General features: G+C 43.8%; 1 protein-coding gene across 16 annotated transcripts in view; it reads right to left on the bottom strand.

Moving 5' to 3' along the window:
• LOC144728469 (uncharacterized) overlaps positions 1-19,691 on the bottom strand; it is a 63,057-nt gene extending 43,366 nt beyond the window's left edge. For 4 of the 16 annotated variants that reach the window (XM_078607935.1, XM_078607950.1, XM_078607951.1 and 1 more), the window contains exons 1-46: positions 19,539-19,691; positions 17,513-17,587; positions 17,024-17,080; positions 16,168-16,248; positions 15,626-15,700; positions 14,489-14,560; positions 11,483-11,563; positions 11,320-11,397; positions 11,155-11,232; positions 10,987-11,067; positions 10,822-10,899; positions 10,657-10,734; positions 10,489-10,569; positions 10,324-10,401; positions 10,158-10,238; positions 9,990-10,070; positions 9,826-9,903; positions 9,661-9,741; positions 9,493-9,573; positions 8,601-8,681; positions 8,433-8,513; positions 8,268-8,345; positions 8,102-8,146; positions 7,934-8,014; positions 7,173-7,250; positions 7,007-7,087; positions 6,839-6,919; positions 5,780-5,860; positions 5,616-5,693; positions 5,450-5,530; positions 5,282-5,362; positions 4,391-4,471; positions 4,223-4,303; positions 4,059-4,136; positions 3,893-3,973; positions 3,725-3,805; positions 3,560-3,637; positions 3,397-3,477; positions 3,229-3,309; positions 2,338-2,418; positions 2,170-2,250; positions 1,410-1,487; positions 1,244-1,324; positions 1,076-1,156; positions 185-265; positions 17-97 (exon numbers count right to left, since the gene is read on the bottom strand). In XM_078607935.1, coding sequence (XP_078464061.1) covers positions 17-97; positions 185-265; positions 1,076-1,156; positions 1,244-1,324; positions 1,410-1,487; positions 2,170-2,250; positions 2,338-2,418; positions 3,229-3,309; positions 3,397-3,477; positions 3,560-3,637; positions 3,725-3,805; positions 3,893-3,973; positions 4,059-4,136; positions 4,223-4,303; positions 4,391-4,471; positions 5,282-5,362; positions 5,450-5,530; positions 5,616-5,693; positions 5,780-5,860; positions 6,839-6,919; positions 7,007-7,087; positions 7,173-7,250; positions 7,934-8,014; positions 8,102-8,146; positions 8,268-8,345; positions 8,433-8,513; positions 8,601-8,681; positions 9,493-9,573; positions 9,661-9,741; positions 9,826-9,903; positions 9,990-10,070; positions 10,158-10,238; positions 10,324-10,401; positions 10,489-10,569; positions 10,657-10,734; positions 10,822-10,899; positions 10,987-11,067; positions 11,155-11,232; positions 11,320-11,397; positions 11,483-11,563; positions 14,489-14,560; positions 15,626-15,700; positions 16,168-16,248; positions 17,024-17,080; positions 17,513-17,587; positions 19,539-19,623 — 3,613 coding nt within the window. In that variant the 5' untranslated portion in view covers positions 19,624-19,691. The remainder of the gene's footprint in view (positions 1-16; positions 98-184; positions 266-1,075; positions 1,157-1,243; positions 1,325-1,409; positions 1,488-2,169; positions 2,251-2,337; positions 2,419-3,228; positions 3,310-3,396; positions 3,478-3,559; positions 3,638-3,724; positions 3,806-3,892; positions 3,974-4,058; positions 4,137-4,222; positions 4,304-4,390; positions 4,472-5,281; positions 5,363-5,449; positions 5,531-5,615; positions 5,694-5,779; positions 5,861-6,838; positions 6,920-7,006; positions 7,088-7,172; positions 7,251-7,933; positions 8,015-8,101; positions 8,147-8,267; positions 8,346-8,432; positions 8,514-8,600; positions 8,682-9,492; positions 9,574-9,660; positions 9,742-9,825; positions 9,904-9,989; positions 10,071-10,157; positions 10,239-10,323; positions 10,402-10,488; positions 10,570-10,656; positions 10,735-10,821; positions 10,900-10,986; positions 11,068-11,154; positions 11,233-11,319; positions 11,398-11,482; positions 11,564-14,488; positions 14,561-15,625; positions 15,701-16,167; positions 16,249-17,023; positions 17,081-17,512; positions 17,588-19,538) is intronic. The other 12 variants (XM_078607938.1, XM_078607937.1, XM_078607936.1 and 9 more) reach the window with 12 other exon arrangements.
• Between the last annotated feature and the right edge of the window lie 5,140 nt (positions 19,692-24,831).

The raw sequence follows: 24,831 nt of genomic DNA, 5'->3' as shown, positions 1-24,831 counted from the left end.
AATATGATAATCTTACCTGGTGATGATGTTAATTCTTCCGTAGGGGTAGGACTAGGTTCATCTGTAGGTAATGTTGAGAAGTCTGTATTTGTTGGTTCTAGGAAAACATTGAAAATAGTTTTAACACCTTATAGATTCAGATAATTGGTAAAATTCATGGATAAAAGCAATGTGATAATCATACCTGTTGATGATATTATATGTTCTGTAGGAGTAGATTCAGGTTCATCTGTAGGTAATGTTGGGAAGTCTGTGTCTGATGGTTCTAGTGGAAAGTGAAAATTATTGAAATATCTAAAATGTTCGGATAGTTTATCAAGTGTGTAGTGACATTGGGGGGATGTCACTATATGGTGACCGCCCAGAAGGGCCATGCCGTTTGATGTTCCTACATTGTGGACAGCATCGTGTGGGTGGCTGTGTATAATACCAGCGCTACTAGGGCTTGGTGAGCACTGGGATAGTACGGGCACCACACACATCGTGTGGTGGGGGCTCCCACGAGGGGGAGTGGGTGAGCGTCAGCCCAGGGGCAAGGTTGCCCCGGGCCATGGCACTCTGGTTGACACCGTTGACACGTGATCCAGATTGTCCACACAAGGGGCCCCAGGTGGGTGGGCTAGTGGGTGATCACGTGTCCAGGGAGAGCTCTTGAGAAGGATCGAGAGGGAACGAGAATGCTCGAGAAGGCGGGCGAGGCCGAGGGCGGAGCGGCCCCGACCGTAGGGGGATATAAGGCGGGTCCCTGGGAGGGACCGGGGTCGCTGCATTCTACAAGCTGGAAGCTCAACACCTACAAGCGGGAAGCTCTACGTCTCATGCTGGAAGCTCTTCGTCTTACGAGGCAACCACGTGGTCGGAGACCAGAGTGAGGGTCCGACCCTTCGTAGCAGTAACCCCTCTTTATAGCCTAGTTAGTTGGGTGGTCACCACCCTAGGCTGTATCGGGTAAAGAGGCTGTTATCGCTTTGTGTTACGGTGTTACAATAAATGTGTTGCCTCTAAAAGGAACAACGTCTGCGACTCAGTTTGACTCACTACAAATGTATTAAGAATAAATATATGATAATCATACCTGATGATGATGTTAATTCTTCTGTAGGGGTAGGACTAGGTTCATCTGTAGGTAATGTTGTGAAGAATGTATTTGTTGGTTCTAGGGAAACATTGAAAATAGTTGTAATACTTTATAGTTTCAGATAATTGGTCAAATTCATGGATAAAAGTAACATGATAATCATACCTGTTGATGATATTATATCTTCTGTAGGAGTAGATTCAGGTTCATCTGTAGGTGATGTTGGGAACTCTGTGATTGTCGGTTCTGAGGAAACATTTATCATTATTTTTATATCTTATACGTTCAGATAATGTCAAATGTATGGATGAAAACAACTTTATAATCATACCTGTTGATGTTACATCTTCTGTAGGAGTAGATTCAGGTTCATCTGTAGGTGATGTTGGGAAGTCTGTGTCTGATGGTTCTAGGGAAACAGTGAAAATTATTGAAATATGTTATATGTTCGGATAGTTTATCAAATGTGTAGTGAGCACTGGGATAGTGCGGGTACCACGCACAGCATGTGGTGGGGGTTCCTACGAGGGGGAGTGGGTGAGCGTCAGCCCAGGGGCAGGGTTGCCCCTGGCCATGGCACTCTGGTTGACCCCATAGACACGTGATCCGGAGAGTCCACACAAGGTGCCCCAGGTGGGGGGCTAGTGGGTGATCACGTGTCCAGGGAGAGCTCTAGAGAAGGATTGAGAGAGAATGCTCGAAAAGGTGGGCAGGGCCGACGGTGGAGCGGACCCGACCGTAGGGGGATATAAGGCGGGTCCCTGGGAGGGACCGGGGTCGCTGCATTCTACAAGCTGGAAGCTCAACACCTACAAGCGGGAAGCTCTACGTCTCATGCTGGAAGCTCTTTGTCTTACGAGGCAACCACGTGGTCAGAGACCAGAGTGAGGGTCCGACCCTTCGTAGCAGTAACTCCTCTGTATAGCCTAATTAGCTGGGTGGTCACAACCCTAGGCTGTATCGGGTAAAGAAGCTGTTATCGCTTTGTGTTACGGTGTTACAATAAAAGTGTTGCCTCTAAAAGGAACAACGTCTGCGACTCAGTTGGACTCACTACAAATGTATCAAGAATAAAAATATGATAATCATACCTGATGATGATGTTAATTCTTCCGTAGAAGTAGGACTAGGTTCATCTGTAGGTAATGTTGTGAAGTCTGTATTTGTTGGTTCTAGGGAAACATTGAAAATAGTTTTAACACCTTATAGATTCAGATAATTGGTAAAATTCATGGATAAAAGCAATGTGATAATCATACCTGTTGATGATATTATATGTTCTGTAGGAGTAGATTCAGGTTCATCTGTAGGTGATGTTGGGAAGTCTGTGTCTGATGGTTCTAGTGGAAAGTGAAAATTATTGAAATATCTAAAATGTTCGGATAGTTTATCAAGTGTGTAGTGACATTGGGGGGATGTCACTGTATGGTGACCGCCCAGAAGGGCCATGCCGTTTGATGTTCCTACATTGTGGACAGCACCGTGTGGGTGGCTGTGTATAATACCAGCGCTACTAGGGCTTGGTGAGCACTGGGATAGTACGGGCACCACGCACATCGTGTGGTGGAGGCTCCCACGAGGGGGAGTGGGTGAGCGTCAGCCCAGGGGCAAGGTTGCCCCGGGCCATGGCACTCTGGTTGACACCGTTGACACGTGATCCAGATTGTCCACACAAGGGGCCCCAGGTGGGTGGGCTAGTGGGTGATCACGTGTCCAGGGAGAGCTCTTGAGAAGGATCGAGAGGGAACGAGAATGCTCGAGAAGGCGGGCGGGTCCGAGGGCGGAGCGGCCCCGACCGTTGGGGGATATAAGGCGGGTCCCTGGGAGGGACCGGGGTCGCTGCATTCTACAAGCTGGAAGCTCAACACCTACAAGCGGGAAGCTCTACGTCTCATGCTGGAAGCTCTTCGTCTTACGAGGCAACCACGTGGTCGGAGACCAGAGTGAGGGTCCGACCCTTCGTAGCAGTAACCCCTCTTTATAGCCTAGTTAGTTGGGTGGTCACCACCCTAGGCTGTATCGGGTAAAGAGGCTGTTATCGCTTTGTGTTACGGTGTTACAATAAATGTGTTGCCTCTAAAAGGAACAACGTCTGCGACTCAGTTTGACTCACTACAAATGTATTAAGAATAAATATATGATAATCATACCTGATGATGATGTTAATTCTTCTGTAGGGGTAGGACTAGGTTCATCTGTAGGTACTGTTGTGAAGTCTGTATTTGTTGGTTCTAGGGAAACATTGAAAATAGTTGTAATACTTTATAGTTTCAGATAATTGGTCAAATTCATGGATAAAAGTAACATGATAATCATACCTGTTGATGATATTATATCTTCTGTAGGAGTAGATTCAGGTTCATCTGTAGGTGATGTTGGGAACTCTGTGATTGTCGGTTCTGAGGAAACATTTACCATTATTTTGATATCTTATACGTTCAGATGTCAAATGTATGGATGAAAACAACTTCATAATCATACCTGGTGATGTTACATCTTCTGTAGGAGTAGATTCAGGTTCATCTGTAGGTGATGTTGGGAAGTCTGTGTCTGATGGTTCTAGGGAAACAGTGAAAATTATTGAAATATCTTATATGTTCGGATAGTTTCTCAAATGTATTAAGAATAAAAATGTGATAATCATACCTGATGAAGATGTTAATTCTTCTGTAGGGGTAGGACTAGGTTCATCTGTAGGTAATGTTGTGAAGAATGTATTTGTTGGTTCTAGGGAAACATTGAAAATAGTTGTAATACTTTATAGTTTCAGATAATTGGTCAAATTCATGGATAAAAGTAACATGATAATCATACCTGTTGATGATATTATATCTTCTGTAGGAGTAGATTCAGGTTCATCTGTAGGTGATGTTGGGAACTCTGTGATTGTCGGTTCTGAGGAAACATTTACCATTATTTTGATATCTTATACGTTCAGATAATGTCAAATGTATGGATGAAAACAACTTTATAATCATACCTGTTGATGTTATATCTTCTGTAGGAGTAGATTCAGGTTCATCTGTAGGTGATGTTGGGAAGTCTGTGTCTGATGGTTCTAGGGAACAGTGAAAATTATTGAAATATCTTATATGTTCGGATAGTTTCTCAAATGTATTAAGAATAAAAATATGATAATCTTACCTGGTGATGATGTTAATTCTTCCGTAGGGGTAGGACTAGGTTCATCTGTAGGTAATGTTGAGAAGTCTGTATTTGTTGGTTCTAGGAAAACATTGAAAATAGTTTTAACACCTTATAGATTCAGATAATTGGTAACATTCATGGATAAAAGCAATGTGATAATCATACCTGTTGATGATATTATATGTTCTGTAGGAGTAGATTCAGGTTCATCTGTAGGTAATGTTGGGAAGTCTGTGTCTGATGGTTCTAGTGGAAAGTGAAAATTATTGAAATATCTAAAATGTTCGGATAGTTTATCAAGTGTGTAGTGACATTGGGGGGTTGTCACTATATGGTGACCGCCCAGAAGGGCCATGCCGTTTGATGTTCCTACATTGTGGACAGCATCGTGTGGGTGGCTGTGTATAATACCAGCGCTACTAGGGCTTGGTGAGCACTGGGATAGTACGGGCACCACACACATCGTGTGGTGGGGGCTCCCACGAGGGGGAGTGGGTGAGCGTCAGCCCAGGGGCAAGGTTGCCCCGGGCCATGGCACTCTGGTTGACACCGTTGACACGTGATCCAGATTGTCCACACAAGGGGCCCCAGGTGGGTGGGCTAGTGGGTGATCACGTGTCCAGGGAGAGCTCTTGAGAAGGATCGAGAGGGAACGAGAATGCTCGAGAAGGCGGGCGGGGCCGAGGGCGGAGCGGCCCCGACCGTAGGGGGATATAAGGCGGGTCCCTGGGAGGGACCGGGGTCGCTGCATTCTACAAGCTGGAAGCTCAACACCTACAAGCGGGAAGCTCTACGTCTCATGCTGGAAGCTCTTCGTCTTACGAGGCAACCACGTGGTCGGAGACCAGAGTGAGGGTCCGACCCTTCGTAGCAGTAACCCCTCTTTATAGCCTAGTTAGTTGGGTGGTCACCACCCTAGGCTGTATCGGGTAAAGAGGCTGTTATCGCTTTGTGTTACGGTGTTACAATAAATGTGTTGCCTCTAAAAGGAACAACGTCTGCGACTCAGTTTGACTCACTACAAATGTATTAAGAATAAATATATGATAATCATACCTGATGATGATGTTAATTCTTCTGTAGGGGTAGGACTAGGTTCATCTGTAGGTACTGTTGTGAAGTCTGTATTTGTTGGTTCTAGGGAAACATTGAAAATAGTTGTAATACTTTATAGTTTCAGATAATTGGTCAAATTCATGGATAAAAGTAACATGATAATCATACCTGTTGATGATATTATATCTTCTGTAGGAGTAGATTCAGGTTCATCTGTAGGTGATGTTGGGAACTCTGTGATTGTCGGTTCTGAGGAAACATTTACCATTATTTTGATATCTTATACGTTCAGATAATGTCAAATGTATGGATGAAAACAACTTTATAATCATACCTGTTGATGTTATATCTTCTGTAGGAGTAGATTCAGGTTCATCTGTAGGTGATGTTGGGAAGTCTGTGTCTGATGGTTCTAGGGAACAGTGAAAATTATTGAAATATCTTATATGTTCGGATAGTTTCTCAAATGTATTAAGAATAAAAATATGATAATCTTACCTGGTGATGATGTTAATTCTTCCGTAGGGGTAGGACTAGGTTCATCTGTAGGTAATGTTGAGAAGTCTGTATTTGTTGGTTCTAGGAAAACATTGAAAATAGTTTTAACACCTTATAGATTCAGATAATTGGTAACATTCATGGATAAAAGCAATGTGATAATCATACCTGTTGATGATATTATATGTTCTGTAGGAGTAGATTCAGGTTCATCTGTAGGTAATGTTGGGAAGTCTGTGTCTGATGGTTCTAGTGGAAAGTGAAAATTATTGAAATATCTAAAATGTTCGGATAGTTTATCAAGTGTGTAGTGACATTGGGGGGATGTCACTATATGGTGACCGCCCAGAAGGGCCATGCCGTTTGATGTTCCTACATTGTGGACAGCATCGTGTGGGTGGCTGTGTATAATACCAGCGCTACTAGGGCTTGGTGAGCACTGGGATAGTACGGGCACCACACACATCGTGTGGTGGGGGCTCCCACGAGGGGGAGTGGGTGAGCGTCAGCCCAGGGGCAAGGTTGCCCCGGGCCATGGCACTCTGGTTGACACCGTTGACACGTGATCCAGATTGTCCACACAAGGGGCCCCAGATGGGTGGGCTAGTGGGTGATCACGTGTCCAGGGAGAGCTCTTGAGAAGGATCGAGAGGGAACGAGAATGCTCGAGAAGGCGGGCGGGGCCGAGGGCGGAGCGGCCCCGACCGTAGGGGGATATAAGGCGGGTCCCTGGGAGGGACCGGGGTCGCTGCATTCTACAAGCTGGAAGCTCAACACCTACAAGCGGGAAGCTCTACGTCTCATGCTGGAAGCTCTTCGTCTTACGAGGCAACCACGTGGTCGGAGACCAGAGTGAGGGTCCGACCCTTCGTAGCAGTAACCCCTCTTTATAGCCTAGTTAGTTGGGTGGTCACCACCCTAGGCTGTATCGGGTAAAGAGGCTGTTATCGCTTTGTGTTACGGTGTTACAATAAATGTGTTGCCTCTAAAAGGAACAACGTCTGCGACTCAGTTTGACTCACTACAAATGTATTAAGAATAAATATATGATAATCATACCTGATGATGATGTTAATTCTTCTGTAGGGGTAGGACTAGGTTCATCTATAGGTAATGTTGTGAAGAATGCATTTGTTGGTTCTAGGGAAACATTGAAAATAGTTGTAATACTTTATAGTTTCAGATAATTGGTCAAATTCATGGATAAAAGTAACATGATAATCATACCTGTTGATGATATTATATCTTCTGTAGGAGTAGATTCAGGTTCATCTGTAGGTGATGTTGGGAACTCTGTGATTGTCGGTTCTGAGGAAACATTTACCATTATTTTGATATCTTATACGTTCAGATAATGTCAAATGTATGGATGAAAACAACTTCATAATCATACCTGTTGATGTTACATCTTCTGTAGGAGTAGATTCAGGTTCATCTGTAGGTGATGTTGGGAAGTCTGTGTCTGATGGTTCTAGGGAAACAGTGAAAATTATTGAAATATCTTATATGTTCGGATAGTTTATCAAATGTGTAGTGAGCACTGGGATAGTGCGGGTACCACGCACAGCATGTGGTGGGGGCTCCTACGAGGGGGAGTGGGTGAGCGTCAGCCCAGGGGCAGGGTTGCCCCTGGCCATGGCACTCTGGTTGACCCCATAGACACGTGATCCGGAGAGTCCACACAAGGTGCCCCAGGTGGGGGGGCTAGTGGGTGACCACGTGTCCAGGGAGAGCTCTAGAGAAGGATTGAGAGAGAATGCTCGAAAAGGTGGGCAGGGCCGACGGTGGAGTGGACCCGACCGTAGGGGGATATAAGGCGGGTCCCTGGGAGGGACCGGGGTCGCTGCATTCTACAAGCTGGAAGCTCAACACCTACAAGCGGGAAGCTCTACGTCTCATGCTGGAAGCTCTTCGTCTTACGAGGCAACCACGTGGTCGGAGACCAGAGTGAGGGTCCGACCCTTCGTAGCAGTAACCCCTCTTTATAGCCTAGTTAGTTGGGTGGTCACCACCCTAGGCTGTATCGGGTAAAGAGGCTGTTATCGCTTTGTGTTACGGTGTTACAATAAATGTGTTGCCTCTAAAAGGAACAACGTCTGCGACTCAGTTTGACTCACTACAAATGTATTAAGAATAAATATATGATAATCATACCTGATGATGATGTTAATTCTTCTGTAGGGGTAGGACTAGGTTCATCTGTAGGTACTGTTGTGAAGTCTGTATTTGTTGGTTCTAGGGAAACATTGAAAATAGTTGTAATACTTTATAGTTTCAGATAATTGGTCAAATTCATGGATAAAAGTAATATGATAATCACACCTGTTGATGATATTATATCTTCTGTAGTAGTAGATTCAGGTTCATCTGTAGGTGATATTGGGAACTCTGTGATTGTCGGTTCAGAGGAAACATTTACTATTATTTTTATATCTTATACGTTCAGATAATGTCAAATGTATGGATGAAAACAACTTCATAATCATACCTGTTGATGTTATATCTTCTGTAGGAGTAGATTCAGGTTCATCTGTAGGTGATGTTGGGAAGTCTGTGTCTGATGGTTCTAGGGAAACAGTGAAAATTATTGAAATATCTTATATGTTCGGATAGTTTCTCAAATGTATTAAGAATAAAAATATGATAATCCTACCTGGTGATGATGTTAATTCTTCTGTAGGAGTAGGACTAGGTTCATCTGTAGGTAATGTTGAGAAGTCTGTATTTGTTGGTTCTAGGAAAACATTGAAAATAGTTTTAACACCTTATAGATTCAGATAATTGGTCAAATTCTTGGATAAAAGCAATGTGATAATCATACCTGTTGATGATATTATATGTTCGGTAGGAGTAGATTCAGGTTCATCTGTAGGTGATGTTGGGAAGTCCGTGTCTGATGGTTCTATGGACACAGTGAAAATTATTGAAATATCTAAAATGTTCGGATAGTTTATCAAGTGTGTAGTGACATTGGGGGGATGTCACTGTATGGTGACCACCCAGAAGGGCCATGCCGTTTGATGTTCCTACATTGTGGACAGCACCGTGTGGGTGGCTGTGTATAATACCAGCGCTACTAGGGCTTGGTGAGCACTGGGATAGTACGGGCACCACGCACATCGTGTGGTGGGGGCTCCCACGAGGGGGAGTGGGTGAGCGTCAGCCCAGGGGCAAGGTTGCCCCGGGCCATGGCACTCTGGTTGACACCGTTGACACGTGATCCAGATTGTCCACACAAGGGGCCCCAGGTGGGTGGGCTAGTGGGTGATCACGTGTCCAGGGAGAGCTCTTGAGAAGGATCGAGAGGGAACGAGAATGCTCGAGAAGGCGGGCGGGGCCGAGGGCGGAGCGGCCCCGACCGTAGGGGGATATAAGGCGGGTCCCTGGGAGGGACCGGGGTCGCTGCATTCTACAAGCTGGAAGCTCAACACCTACAAGCGGGAAGTTCTACGTCTCATGCTGGAAGCTCTTCGTCTTACGAGGCAACCACGTGGTCGGAGACCAGAGTGAGGGTCCGACCCTTCGTAGCAGTAACCCCTCTTTATAGCCTAGTTAGTTGGGTGGTCACCACCCTAGGCTGTATCGGGTAAAGAGGCTGTTATCGCTTTGTGTTACGGTGTTACAATAAATGTGTTGCCTCTAAAAGGAACAACGTCTGCGACTCAGTTTGACTCACTACAAATGTATTAAGAATAAAAATATGATAATCATACCTGATGAAGATGTTAATTCTTCTGTAGGGGTAGGACTAGGTTCATCTGTAGGTAATGTTGTGAAGTCTGTATTTGTTGGTTCTAGGGAAACATTGAAAATAGTTGTAATACTTTATAGTTTCAGATAATTGGTCAAATTCATGGATAAAAGTAACATGATAATCATACCTGTTGATGATATTATATCTTCTGTAGTAGTAGATTCAGGTTCATCTGTAGGTGATGTTGGGAACTCTGTGATTGTCGGTTCTGAGGAAACATTTACCATTATTATATATCTTATACGTTCAGATAATGTCAAATGTATGGATGAAAACAACTTCATAATCATACCTGGTGATGTTACATCTTCTGTAGGAGTAGATTCAGGTTCATCTGTAGGTGATGTTGGGAAGTCTGTGTCTGATGGTTCTAGGGAACAGTGAAAATTATTGAAATATCTTATATGTTCGGATAGTTTCTCAAATGTATTAAGAATATAAATATGATAATGATACCTGGTGATGATGTTAATTCTTCTGTAGGGGTAGGACTAGGTTCATCTGTAGGTAATGTTGTGAAGTCTGTGTCCGATGGTTCTAGGGAAACATTGAAAATTGTTTGAATACTTTATAGTTTCAGATAATTGGTCAAATTCATGGATAAAAGTAACATGATAATCATACCTGTTGATGATATTATATCTTCTGTAGTAGTAGATTCAGGTTCATCTGTAGGTGATGTTGGGAATTCTGTGATTGTTGGTTCTGAGGAAACATTTACCATTTTTTTTATATCTTATACGTTCAGATAATGTCAAATGTATGGATGAAAACAACTTTATAATCATACCTGGTGATGTAACATCTTCTGTAGGAGTAGATTCAGGTTCATCTGTAGGTGATGTTGGGAAGTCTGTATCTGATGCTTCTAGGGAAACAGTGAAAATTATTGAAATATCTTGTATGTTCGGATAGTTTCTCAAATGTATTTAGAATACAAATATGATAATCCTACCTGGTGAGGATGTTAATTCTTCTGTAGGAGTAGGACTAGGTTCATCTGTAGGTAATGTTGTGAAGTCTGTGTCCGATGGTTCTAGGGAAACATTGAAAATTGTTTGAATACTTTATAGTTTCAGATAATTGGTCAAATTCATGGATATAAACTACATGATAATCATACCTGGTGATATTATATCTTCCGTGGGGGTAGAACTAGGTTCATCTGTAGGTAATGTTGTGAAGTCTGTATTTGTTGGTTCTAGGGAAACATTTACCATTTTTTTTTTATATCTTATACGTTCAGATAATGTCAAATGTATGGATGAAAACAACTTTATAATCATACCTGGTGATGTTACATCTTCTGTAGGAGTAGATTCAGGTTCATCTGTAGGTGATGTTGGGAAGTCTGTATCTGATGCTTCTAGGGAAACAGTGAAAATTATTGAAATATCTTGTATGTTCGGATAGTTTCTCAAATGTATTTATAATACAAATATGATAATCCTACCTGGTGAGGATGTTAATTCTTCTGTAGGAGTAGGACTAGGTTCATCTGTAGGTAATGTTGTGAAGTCTGTGTCCGATGGTTCTAGGGAAACATTGAAAATTGTTTGAATACTTTATAGTTTCAGATAATTGGTCAAATTCATGGATATAAACTACATGATAATCATACCTGGTGATATTATATCTTCCGTGGGGGTAGAACTAGGTTCATCTGTAGGTAATGTTGTGAAGTCTGTATTTGTTGGTTCTAGGGAAACATTGAAAATAGTTTTAATACTTTATAGTTTCAGATAATTGGTCAAATTCATGGATAAAAGCAACGTGATAATCATACCTGGTGATGTTATATCTTCCATAGGCGTAGGGCTAGGTTCATCTGTAGGTAATATTGTGAAGTCTGTATTTGTTGGTTCTGGGGAAACATTTCAAAATTATTAAAATATTTTATGCGTTCAGATAGTTGATCAAATGTGTTATGAATAACATGATGCTCATACCTGGTGATAATATTAAATCGTCTGTGGGAGTCGGACCAGGTTCATCAGTAGGTAATGTTGGGACATCTGTGTCTGTTGGTTCTAGGGAAATATTGAAAATGTGTTCGGATAGTTGGTCAAATTTATTCAAAATACAATATAATCATAGCTGGTGATGTAGTTATATCTTCTGTAGGGCTAGGACCTGTTTGTAATGTTGAGAAGTCTGTGTTTGTTGGCTCTGAGGAAACATCTCTCTTATCTATATAATATCTCGTATCATCTTATCTTCTTATATAATAATACGCCTACTCGCACTGGCGAATCGAACCGTCGAACTATTTGGTTTGGCGGAGCCATCCTCAGCCGGCTGTAATAAGTCCTAACGTCAACGCTAGGAGTGTGTGTTGAGAGTGTGTGTACGCGGGTGTGTGTCTGTGTGGGGAGCGGTAGTGTAGCGGTTAGCGCTACGCTACGAACATTCGATTCCCGCACGGCCAACACCAGTGATGATAGCTGAATCGGGCATGGGCCTCCCGTAGGTCGATTCCGCCTCAAATGAGTACCTAGTGCGGTGTGTAAGCATCGCCACTAGGGAGACAGACGCGGCCGGGCGTGGTGTTGGCCACCCACCTCCTCGTGTGCCGTGCCGTCCTTCATCGGTACTCGCTAACATCACTTGCCCCAACAGTCTGTTAACGGCTCTACGGGGGACTTGTCTTTGTGTTTACTGATAAGTAGCACTCTGCTCCTCATCAGAAAACCCTCACGGAAGTTCCGCGGATTCCTGCTCGTCAAACACTATCTTCTTATACGTTGTCATGGCCTTGTCAGTGTTTAATTTTTAAAACTGGGATAAACAACCGCTAACTCACAACTTGTTTCAAGTTATTCAAACAAGCACCAGTGACTTGTCAACCTTCCCCACCCCAATTCCGCATACAGAAGTGCTTGAACTACGAATTTTCCTGTTGATTTAAGGAAATTAATACGTAGAATAAAATGAGTGCAGAAGTTCACAAATGTTTATTTCTGCAAATGCAGCCACAGGCCAACTCGATTACCTAATTGTTCCTCGTTTATTAAGTGTTAATTAGATATACAAGGTTTTAATTATTAATCTATTAATTAACATTGAATGTGTTTCAATTACTTAGTTTGTCATGTCGTTGACATCGTTCATAACTAGAAAGGGTCTCTCCGCAATGAGTCTGGGTTTTAGAGATATTCCTGTACATCTTCAGGTCATGCCTTCAAAAGGAAAGGTGTCAGTTTTGTGTCTGTTGGTTCCAGAGAGCAATGCATGATCAAGTCGCTACCTATTAACTAAATGTTAGTCCACAAAAACGAAAAAAATCGGTGGCCCAGAGAATTGGATTTCAGAGCACTGAGCCAGTTTCGCTGAGATCCTGGGTTCAAATCCAGGCGAATAATCACGATTCAACCGGGCTCTTACGCGTAGTCAGTTGATATGCTCTGCCAAATCACCAATGACTGCACAAAAAAACTGCTTAAAGTTTGAATTGTTTCTTAATTTGGCTCAATTTCCAGCTTTGAGACAATATCAATTTGACTGTCATGCGCCCCCTACCGAATACAATTGAAAAATGTCGCTTGAGGGATTTTTCAGGAAAATTTCTTTGCAAAATAACTTGCTGTGTTCATTCTCTGATACACGGGGATCTGCACTGCTTGGTGAGATTTACGAATGGATTCTGCATCTCACGAAGCGGATAGAACATTTGTAATAAATGTGACGGGGAAAAATACGAACAAAAATAAATAATACATTTAAGTTGCTTTTTTGCATCAGATTTTAGTGGTAGTGCTGTAAGCAGAATATTTTCGTATGTTTCCAGACAGGCATTTACAAGTCCATTCGTGAGATTTCATCACACCAGTTTTAGTCACATACACATGAAAAAGCAAGCACGATATGCTTGTTCACTAACTAAAGGTGATAATATTCGTCATGGAACACGTTGGCCGGCCGAGTCTTGTGTACAAACACGAACCACCTACACGTGGTAGCAGACCAGGCAGTCTTTGCCATTGCTCGTGTGGGAACATCCCGAGGTGTGTGCGCACAACCGAACCACACAGTAACGCACAATTTGGATTCAGACATTCAGTCATTGGGCCCTCCACTTGCACACGGGCAAGGGGAATCGGTAGAACGGATGGCCGGGGGGAGGGAGTTCCACACTGCGGTCATAGCAGAGGAGAATTGGCAACCTCCCAACCGAGTGAATCTTAACTTGGGGGGTTTGACGTAAAGCCATGATTGATGGAGTGGAGAGGGCATGGAGGGGAGAAGATGGATGGCAGTGGTGGGAAAGGCTAATTCCCTGGAAGGTTTTGAAGATAGTAGGGGCGATCTTCATCTTGATCTGAGACTCTCTTTGGAGCCAGTGGAGGGATCGGAGCTTTAAGGGGAGGTTGGTCTCGTTCGCGCGTCTGGGTGAGGAGTGGGCAATGTCCAATTCAATTTGCGAGCGTACAAACACACGCTCACCAATTGCCCTAGCATGCCAAATACCAAGGCAACACTCATTACAAATATGTAATTTTCAATTTTGCACACAAAAGACGTATAGAGGTGTGGGCGATGGGATTTATAAGCGTCGTCGTAGATTTGGTGTTGAGGTTGTGTAGTTCTGAAAACACGCGAAGGTCCTTGGATGGCGCTACACATCGATGCAATGTATCCCTGGCCGTTATAGCGGCAGCTGCCTTCCTAACAACGCGTGTACCCACCGGCGATGAGGTTACATATATATTCAGGAGAAACGAGTGTGGTGGGTTCTTCACTGTGGAAGAGGTGGAAGTCTGTGTGTTCGTTGGGTATATTTAAAGAATGAAATAGTGGAATGCTGAATGTCACCAAATATAAACAACTCTTGAATATTCCGCAGAATTCTCAACACTCATCCCAACCCGCGAAACCGCACTTTTTTACGCGACTGAGAACACTCATGGCCTTAAATATGGGCGTGTATGGAGTATCAGCTGTTTTGTGCCGCAGACCTTGTGTCGAAGTGCTGTCGTAATTTGTTGAATCGGGGACTTCCGTTTGTTCCGTCATCGCTTCTGTAAAATCTGTGTCAGTAGGGGTCCAGAAAAATAAAGAAATTTACGTTGAGCAGGCAACAATTAGTTCGATTACCATCGCAACCCAAACTCTGGCCCACACAGTTCAGCACCACTGTCTGTGCTCCTTCAACGGAGGAGGAGGAAGAGCGACACGACACACGAACTCTTTCTCTGTCTCTCTGCTGAAGCCCTCTCGTCGTGCTCAGCAGCAGCAGCAGCAGCAGACCTCGACGTTGGGATCGCAAGAATGGAAATAGCAATGAGTGTAATTAATCAATTACCCATGTGGAAGACGTGCCGAGTACACTTGGCGATGTGAGATTGTCTGAGTGAGCTGCAGAAGGGCCTTGAGTAAGGACTGACGGTGGGTTCGAATCGAGCACACGCAAATGTTCCGAGTGATGTTGCCGCCACACATTGAGAGTGAACGAGGCGCTGTCCATTGTTCGCTTACACAGGCGGGGCCAACAGTCGTTCTCTTAGTGTCTCAGAGTCGCATTATTGTGTAGTGTATCGTGTAGTATTAGTGTAGTGGAGTCGATCATTGGGTGGTGTGTCGTATAGGATTAGTCCAGTCGAGTCGTATTAATTAAAGTGTATCGTCTTTGTGGAGTAGAGAATAGTCTTGTTGTGTAGTGTGTTGTCCAGTACCGGATTAGTGTACAAGTGTTTATAAGTCGAGTATACACGAGGTAGGAGCACCAAACACCAAGCAACTGATGGCATCGCCGCATGGGTTACTACTCGGCACCCACTTAAGATGTTTTGTTATCTTAACAAATGCCATACGAGAGACGACGTCAGGATTGGTGTGGGGTCTGTGTGTGTTGTTTCGTCAAAACAGTTACATGTCAATATATTTAACGAGGTAATTGCTCTGTAGCAGTCCTCATTCTGCTGATGAATGTGGTGATGATTGGGTATTCCTGGGGTTACAACAGCGTGCACGCGAAGATAAGGTGGAGGGAAGCCCTGTGTCTGTGGGTTCTGTAGATTATACAGCAACATGTGGGTTTTAACCAAACATACACAAAATAATAACAATAATTATTATGCATTCACAATGCAGACCTGGTGTTGAAGTGATGTCGTCATCATTTGTTGAATCGGGAACGTCTGTTTCTCCAGTCACTGCTTCTGTAAAATCTGTCCATGCAGGTTGATAATCATCATATTAATGGATAACAGTTATATCATTTATACTCTTGGTTTTTTTCGGTAAAGTCACGTAGGTAAAAAATTAAATAAATGAAAACAACTAAATTTAGTTGTTTTCATTTATTTTATTTTCTTTACCTACGTGACTTTACCGAAAAAACAAAGAGTATGAATCCTTGCAGTCACGAAAGCTTCAAATCTATATCATTTTTATTTTTTTACTTTTATCTCTCATGTGCAGCGCTTTGAAATTACCAATTTGAAAGACGCTTTAAACAACCGGATTTTATTATTATTTAATCATATCGCAATTAAGTTTGTAAAATTTATAGTGGTGAAGACGTGCGATTACACGTGGTGAGGTCAAATGATGTGAGCGAGCAAGATCAGTGGGATTTGTTTGATGCTTTTGACCAAGCATACAGATAACACGATTATGCATTCCAAATGCTGACCTGGTGTTACAGTGACATCGTCATCATTTGTTGTATCCGAGACGCCTGCTTCTGCCGTCACTGCTTGTGTTAAATCTGTTTCTGTGGTTTCAGAAGAAAAGTCTCATTATATTAATGGATAACAGTTATATGTTAAACTGAAGATGCTGTAGACATGAACATGACACCCAGTGATGGTAAAATATCTCAGTGGGTGGCAGCAACGTAACTCGCAATGGTGCAGTGTGTGCGTGTGTGTCTGTTCTGTTGTAAACATTATTAACCCCGTGTATTGGGTACAATTTAATATTCAATGCAATACTCGGAGAGTTAAATGCGTGATGGAATAAAGAGGCCAACAAGAGTGGGTTGGATCGCTTTTTGAAAGCGGAAATAAACACTGTGATTCAATAACCCCCAAACAACAATTTTCTCGTGGATTATTGACTCGTGGTCAAAACTGACTACGGAGCGGTGGCCAAAGTCGTGAACACGTCCGAGTGGACATTCACTGTGGATATGGAGCGATACAATCAGCCACATGGACTGATGCATCATGACACTACGAGGGTGGCGATGGCTTTGGGCAGAACATCTTCCAGCAGTGGCTACATCATGGTTGATGCTAATGATCATAATGTAGCTATGAGATAAACATGTACAATATATATCTTGGGTTAAAGTGACGTTAGCAAACATTGCAGCAACTCCTACGGTTTAGATATGAGTGTGCGTCTATAAGCACAATGAGTCATTACCAGCCGGCTGTTATTTTTTATATTCATGGGACTCATTAGGGTTAAATAATGAGCAACTCTGTCAATGTACTGCTGCTAGATGGAGACCTTCCGGCGTGTGGGTCGTGGTGGTTACTCACCCGGGTCGTCTGTTGATTCCTCTGTGGAGTTCACGGCTGGCGGCGTCTCGGTAGCGTCTGCAAAGAAGAGGAGCGGCGGTCACAGACACAACAACAACAGCAGCAGCAGCAGCCGCTAAGTGACGATGATGTCACCATGGCGCTTGTGCCAGACGAGGTGCACCTTGAGGCCACGTGAAGTATCGAAGGCTCACTGGCAGGATGTCACGGAACAGATCCATGTGCTATGGGTTGACTGATCGAGATGGCCGGCAGGTGCACACCAGCCGTGCTCCCCACTGTGCTGCCGAACGCTCCTCGCACGTCGCGCCCACACGCATCAGCAGCAGCATCAGCATCAGCAGCATCAGCATCAGCAGCAGCATCAGCATCAGCAGCAGCATCAGCAGCATCAGCAGCAGCAGCATCAGCAGCAGTGCCGAGCAGACCCAGACTTTGGCACTGAGCTCCCAAACAAATTGCCGTGCGTGAGAAGGGAAGAGTGCCTACCTGTTCCCGCGAACGTGAATTCATCCGCAGACGGTGTGTATGTCTCTTCCGTGCCAGATGTTGAGCTTGCGTCTGCTGTGACAAAGAAGAGCATTGCCGTCTTACGATTGCACAATCAGCATTCGGGTTGTTGTGGCGAATACAGGTAGTCCTCTACTTACGATGGAGATGCGTTACGACGACCCCATCGTAAGTCGAAAATATCGTAAGTCGAAGATGGCCTCGCCTACCCAGGAGTCTTAAAGAATGGTGATAATTGAGCAAAACAGAGCAATTTACAGTACCGTACGGTATAAACTAGATACTGTATGTATTTATTAATTACAATACTGTATTGCACAGTAAAATGTAAAGTAAAAAAGGTAAATGCTTAGCCTACCTATATGAACTGCAATTTAATAGAAAGTTTTTCCAGGAAACAATCCTATCTGCTATAAAAACGTTTAACATGCATTGAACGTATCGTATCGTGTTAACCTTCAAATGAAATTGCTAAAGCTACGTATCATACATGCATTGAACGTATCGTCACATATAATATTGTACTGGACTCACCAAGATTATGTCCGTCGTCTGCATACTTGAACGATGTTAAGTTGTTGATGGCAATTTTCTCGTATCGCTATCGCCATCGTAAGATCGAAATATCGGAAGTCGGAGCATTGTAACTCGGGGACTACCTGTATAAGTTACAAAGTAACTAAACAGGCGACATCTGCTTCTCATATCTGTCGCTCCATTAAATAAATAGCAGTATATTTACACATCCCTTCAGCCTTATAACTTTATGGAAGTGCCTAATTTTGGCACCCTTGGTTTATAAATCAAGACAACGCTGGAGCGGGGTTTTGACATGCAGTGTCTCATCAGCAGGGTCAGGCTAGCGAGCTGTCTGCGAACGTATCTCTCTACATTCCTTCGCTTGCTTTAAACCCAAAGATTCCCGGTGATACAAATACTGCAGTAATGATCCTGATACAGTGAAATATCCATGGTCACCTGATATTGGCAAATGTTCCTTCAGAGTGAGAGAGTAACTCGCCGGTCCTTATTAGCGGGAGGAACAAGCATTCGTCCATAACTCTTAAAAGGAAAAACTAAACTATAAAATGGATGACGTTTCGGGCAATAGCTCTTCATGTGCCATGAAGAAATGTTGCCTACTATAGAGTTGTTTTCCTTTCAGAGGAATGTATTAACAAATGTGTGGAATTTATGTTATCCTTGTGCACCAAGGTCAAATGGTTAACACCAAATATAGTTTGTGTAAGTGATAAGTCTTTCCTGTTTGAGGCGAGCTGGCAAACTTAACTGTGAGCTTTAGACCGTGACCCCGAGCAGGCATTGGGAGCAGAACCTTCGTCCTCATCAGTTATTCGTATGCTCAATAAAAGTGAAGTACTCTGTAGCCCCACGCAATCAAGCGGTCATCTCACAACGCACTCTCATCGGCCACACGAGGGAAATCAGAACCACCTCGCGTGGAGCCCACGAGTGAAGTAGGACTTGGTGTTAGCTCTCGGACAATAGCCACAAAGTGCCCGGTGTGGTGCATGGTTCGGGTTAACCAACACCCAACATACTCAACATCTAACACACTCAATATATAACAGATACACCAACATCTAACACATTAACCAACATATAACATATAAACCAACATCTAACACATTAACCAACATCTAACAGATACACCAATATCTAACACATTATCCACACACGCGCCCTGTGTCTCGAGAGCATTCTGTTCCTCTTATTGGAGAGCTCGCATTTTATCATCTGAAACTATAAATATTTTCCTTATTTTCTTTACAAATTAACAAGTGACAAGATACAAGGAATATTTTCTAAATATTGTGAGTAGGACTCAAACAATATTTAAAGTACCTTATTTTGTATATATATCACGGTAATACACAAATAACATCTCACTAAAATTAATATTATATAGAAAGCCCTTGTCTTGTCAAACCATTTACAACTAGTCTCAATTGTCCGTGTATAATTACTCTTGATTGCTACTCACCGCTGCATAGCAGAATAACCCACAGCGTCACAATGAAGACAACACATCTTGTAATATTCTTGCTTGTGAAGTTCAGCTTAGACATGGTGTGGTTTTCGATCTTTGCGCGTAATTGATTTGAATGTGTTAATTTAAGGTGTTGCTCGGCTCTGAGTTAAATGCGGTCTGGAGAGAGGGGAGGTGTCGTCCCGGGGTTAGCTTTGTCGCCCCGCATGTCGTCACACCCTCACTCACGGGCCATGCAATGCCGTGCATTCTTCCTATCGACGTTACAAAATACTCAGGTATGCGTCCAGATTAGGCGATGAGTGGAGCAAGTGACAATACATAACCATTACGTCTGGCCTGCCTGACGATAAGCCGCCGTCCATTTAGAGAGCCCTGCGGAAGTGAACGTGGCATCGAGAGACGATCTGCAATCGTATCTCAAGATGCTCCTTTACAATCGTAGAGTTATCAGGATAGAGGGGTGGGGGCAGAGTGATGGGGGGGGGGGGGCTAGGGTCGCCAGATTGTCCACCATAGACCTCAATCAGTCATCTGTGCTCGCCTATGGAATATTCGCGCGCAACGCGATGGGGGTACCAGACTTCGGTACAAATCAGCTCTTATCACCCGAACACACGCGTCAATTTACGAACTATCCGGGTCAAACCTGGACAGGTGGCAACCAAAGGAGGTTGGTTAGAGCCGACAAAGCAACACTGAGGCACAGCGCGGGGCGCAACAATAATACAAATTAAAACAATTACAACAACAACAATTACAACAACTACAACAACCAAGGAGTCCCCGGTCGGTGGAACCCACCACTCACCAGGGGACTCGGGTGTGCGCTGCAAGTGGAATGATGCCAGCGCTGTATTTTAGAGGCGGGCAGCCCTTGACAATGTTCTCAATGTGCCGTGACGTCTCGATATTTTTCCAATTGCGCATGAAATGCCTGGTTCAGTAACCAAAAGTAATTACACAGGATCACTGGTTGGCGAGGTATTTTGGTCAAAGATGAATCACCTACGCATGGCAGTGGTCTACAAATCAAGTGTTTGCCATCGGGTCACGTGTTGATGTTGGACTGCCTGACATCCTCTGTGTGTGCGTTATGGGCAGAGGATTGAATGGGGGCCTTGAACAGAAGGCAGCAGCGGAGTGGACGGGGGGTAAAAGGGAGATAATACAATATGGGGTTAGGGTTAGACTGACCCCCCCGTACTCGACATCTGTGAAAAAGAGCTTCATAGGTAATCGGATTTCTCTTGCAGTCAAAATATTCGGATTCTGAGTAACTCAGAACCAGAGCCCGACATTTATCGGTGAGCACCTGAGCCTGTTATGAAAACCGCGCAGTCTCCTGAACTGGTCCTACACAGCAACATCAGTGCCACATCTCGGGACAGGTCAACTCCTGCTGAAGGAATACAGACGCCGGTCATGGCAATTGTTTGACCACATTTCATCAAGCTGGTCAGTTCGGGTTAGTGAAGATGGGTTCTGATATCATTGTCCACTGATGTTAGTTTGCCGTGGCCGGGAATCATTCAGGTTGTTGGGCTTATCGTGCAATACGCTAACCGATGCTCCTCCACTCCCTCCCTCCCTCCCACCACTCCTATACAAGGAATACTAAACTAAAAGATTGCATTGTGGCACGCCATTCAAGGCCAGTTCCCCGCGAGCTCAGGGTACAATGTGGATGCATTGCGAAAACCGGGCAAAGGTGCAGAGCTGCAAATGATTGCTCACACCACGGCCAGGCCTCCGCTCGAGCAAATTTTCGAGGGGATTTGGCCTCCTCTTCTACGGTGGGCACACGCCGTGGCCACCGTAGAAGAGGCAGCAGCAGAGAGATTTGAGAAACTATCCCCATCATTTTGACTGCCACGCCGGGAGAAGGAATCGAACCGGCGTCCTCTGGATTGCAATTCCATTGTGGTGCAGATGTCTTGTGACCCCCAATGAATTGACACCTGTTTTCCTTCGCATATTCATTTGTTTTAAATAAACATTACTTTAAATACACAGTATTACGTTTTAGATAATTTAATGGTGGTCACAAGGCATGTGGATCAGCCTGTACAATGTCCCAACCGTAATGCCACTGTGGTAGCTCTGCGCTGTGCTATTAGCGCCACCTGCAGCCTAGAGTGAGAACACTGCAACTCGGCGCACGACACGTGTGTGTGTGTGAGTGGGGGGCTAAGTGAAAGATAACGTGTTTGCAAAAAAAGGATAACAAATAGCTTGCGTGATCTCAAACTGCAGAGGCATTGTAAACACCTGCGATGCTGGCAACACCTGTGACTCTCACATCTCGATACGTGTCGCCAATGCAATGGCAAACACGTGGGGTGTAGACTGTAGAGGCTTAACAAACGAGAAAATGTTCACTGCCGAGAAGGAATATGAACACCGATTGAGCTCACAGATCCCTGTAGTACTTTCATGGGTGGGACCTTTATGGACACCCGGTACACTAAGAATGTACGCATCGAGTCAATGTGGCATGTGTAGTGTCCTCCTTCCTCCCGGCATGTGTGTGCATGTGGTGTCTGGTGCACACACTCAGACGAGGTAGTTGCAGGAGGCACCGTCCACACCAACTCCGGCCTCCTCTCTCTCGAACACGCTGCCGTACAGCCCGGCCTAGACACGACCCTAACCGCGTTGCACCGACGGTGTCGACCAAGACAGCCAACCACTGTCCGGCTGTGCAATGATCGGGCGAAGGCGGCAGCGACGAAAGCGACGAAAGCGGCGACGAGACGAGACGAGTCCACTCCCGGGAACCGGCAGCCCGGAGCTCTCTGGGCACTCCACTGCTTTTATTCCCCTCGGCGCCGCTTGGCTCTGCCCTAGCCGCGCCTCCCTTCTCGAACCCACCAGAGGGTCCCAGGGGCCTCCCTATGAGGTCTTCCATGACCCTTGCCCCAGTTCCTCTGCCCTGCCGGCAGAGGAACTGGGGCTAACTGTCCACCGCAGTTGCCGCTGCTGGACAGCAATCGGCGCTGTCACTACACACGTATGGAAATACACTTCTGCTTGTACATGCTGTGATTAATTCTCAAAGCATTGGCAACGGTCTCTGATGTGCCATCAATACCCATATTGTATTGTCAATACGATCCACCACAACAGTTTATTTTATATTAATTTTATTTGTAACTTGTGCTTAATTTAACATACATTAATTTTTTTTATATATTTTATTTCAATATATTAAAGAAATATTTGATTTGGTGTGTGTAAACATTGTGCAATGGATAAAAGTTTTAGCTTGGAAAATAATGTGCAAATAGTATTTTGTTGTTACTCAGTGTTGTTCACGTGAACATTTACATTACTCCCTTCAGCGATGGCATAGATTCCATATAGTTAATGTTTTGGGTGCAGCCTATTGCCTGTCAATAAAATATTTCTTACAAAGTTCAAAAAGTTACAGATACCCATGAGATTCCCCTGATAATTAAAAACTAAAGTAAACGTGAACGTCAGCGTTGTGGCAGTGTGGTAAACTGGAGGACGCTTCTAGATCACAATGGAAGTGCCCTAAATGATAAAAACCCAACAAAGTGACTCATTTTAAAAGAAAAATCTGAAAAATTAAAGTTTTTAGATTTGGCCGTAACAGTGACAAAATCTGGATAATAATGTCCCAGACCACTTTAACATTCAGGGTGTCAGCAAAAGCAGTACTTTTACAGATTCCCTTCAGCACTATCAAAAATGTTGCCGCAATCGGAGTTTAAACCACCAAAGCCAGGTAAACTCTCACTTCGTCATCTATGCACTCCAATACAGAAATATATGTATCTAAAATATATTATTGGCTTATAATATCAATGTTATAGATATATGCGATATAACCATGAAATAAATTTAGTTTATAGTAAAAATTAAAGTTTACATTCACTTGCATCGGTTTATAAGGAATTTTTCCAGTTTTGAAGAATGTATTTTTCTATTTAAAATATTTGTAGAACTGTATTCGCGGTGTTTATGGGACGATGGGAATGTGACGGCGTTGCTCAAGTTGGGCGGGCCCTCGGGGACCTCGCCATGCGTCGTCACGTTTCAGGGATTCTGTCACAGTCTTCATTTGGCTTGAGAGTCATTGTCATCCGCCGTCACCACGGGGAAACCGTCTCCTCATTGACTGCTCATTGAATCCTGGTCCATTGGCTTGGGGTGCACAATGGTCGGGCGCTTGGTGAAAATCTGGTCATGAAAAAATATGCACAGGGCAGAGCAATTAGTGAGATCAATTTCTGTTATTTTTGCATCTTCAATGAACAAAGCGTAGTTTTTCACGTGCAAACTTGAAACTGCTCCACATACAAACCAGATATTAGATAGCGCATTTGACAGATTAAAAGAAAAAAGAAAATCCCCAATACCGTTGTTACTTAATTGGGATTACACACAGCAGCGACATCGCCCCCGACTGCACAAACTTAGCAGTACCCTCCTGAAAAAGAGTCTTGAGGCTCAGTGAGGATTTCCTGGGTAAACAAACATAATAATAACATAACATAATATTGAAGACACAACTGTTTGCTAGTTAATGAGTTCTTGGTTTAACTGGACAAGGAAAATGTACAAACATCTTACAGGCATGACCTCGCTTAGCATTCAAGAAACGCTCATGGAATCAGCACTAACAGAAGTCATTATATAATTGCATATATTTCGCGATGCATTCCCAACGGTGTTATTTCTTTCGTATGAGCAATATATGAGGACTTAATTGAGGCATGTGCATTCTACTGTACTTGTCCTACAAGGCAGTGGTGGGGGAGCTGCTTTTAGGTGGAGCCAGAGACTATCCCAGTCTCGTCAGTTCTCACCTGACCAGACAAAATAGTTTTTTTCAATGTGATCTTGTGAATACGAATCGTTATAATCGAATCACGGGGGCTGGGGTCTGATTGCATCAGAGCGCAAGTCGCTCTCATTGGCTGAGCGTATAAGAGGGGGGGAGGGGCATATTTTCTCATTCTCACTCATTAGAGCTTTTGAGATTATTTCGTTTTATTTTTGTGAGTCAAAATGTTCTCCAGGATAAAGTGTGCTATAACGAATAGGCGTTCCACAGGGTCGAGCAAAGTGCTGTCTGCCTATACTTTTGTAATGGCAAGATGCTACTTTCAGACCACATTGCAGTGTGAGGAAACCATAAAATGATAACAAGACATAGTAGCCAAGAGGTTTGACTTAGGCTGTATGTGAAGACCAAGTGGCAACATTCATATTTTGTTTTGTGTGCTTATACCTGGACACAAATATTGCTAACGAT

This window comes from Lampetra planeri, chromosome 28 (genome assembly GCF_965212315.1).
Source record: "Lampetra planeri chromosome 28, kcLamPlan1.2.h2, whole genome shotgun sequence".
Taxonomy (NCBI): domain Eukaryota; kingdom Metazoa; phylum Chordata; class Hyperoartia; order Petromyzontiformes; family Petromyzontidae; genus Lampetra; species Lampetra planeri.
Note: the sequence above shows the minus strand (reverse complement) of the source record. Positions and strands in the feature narration are given on the sequence as shown.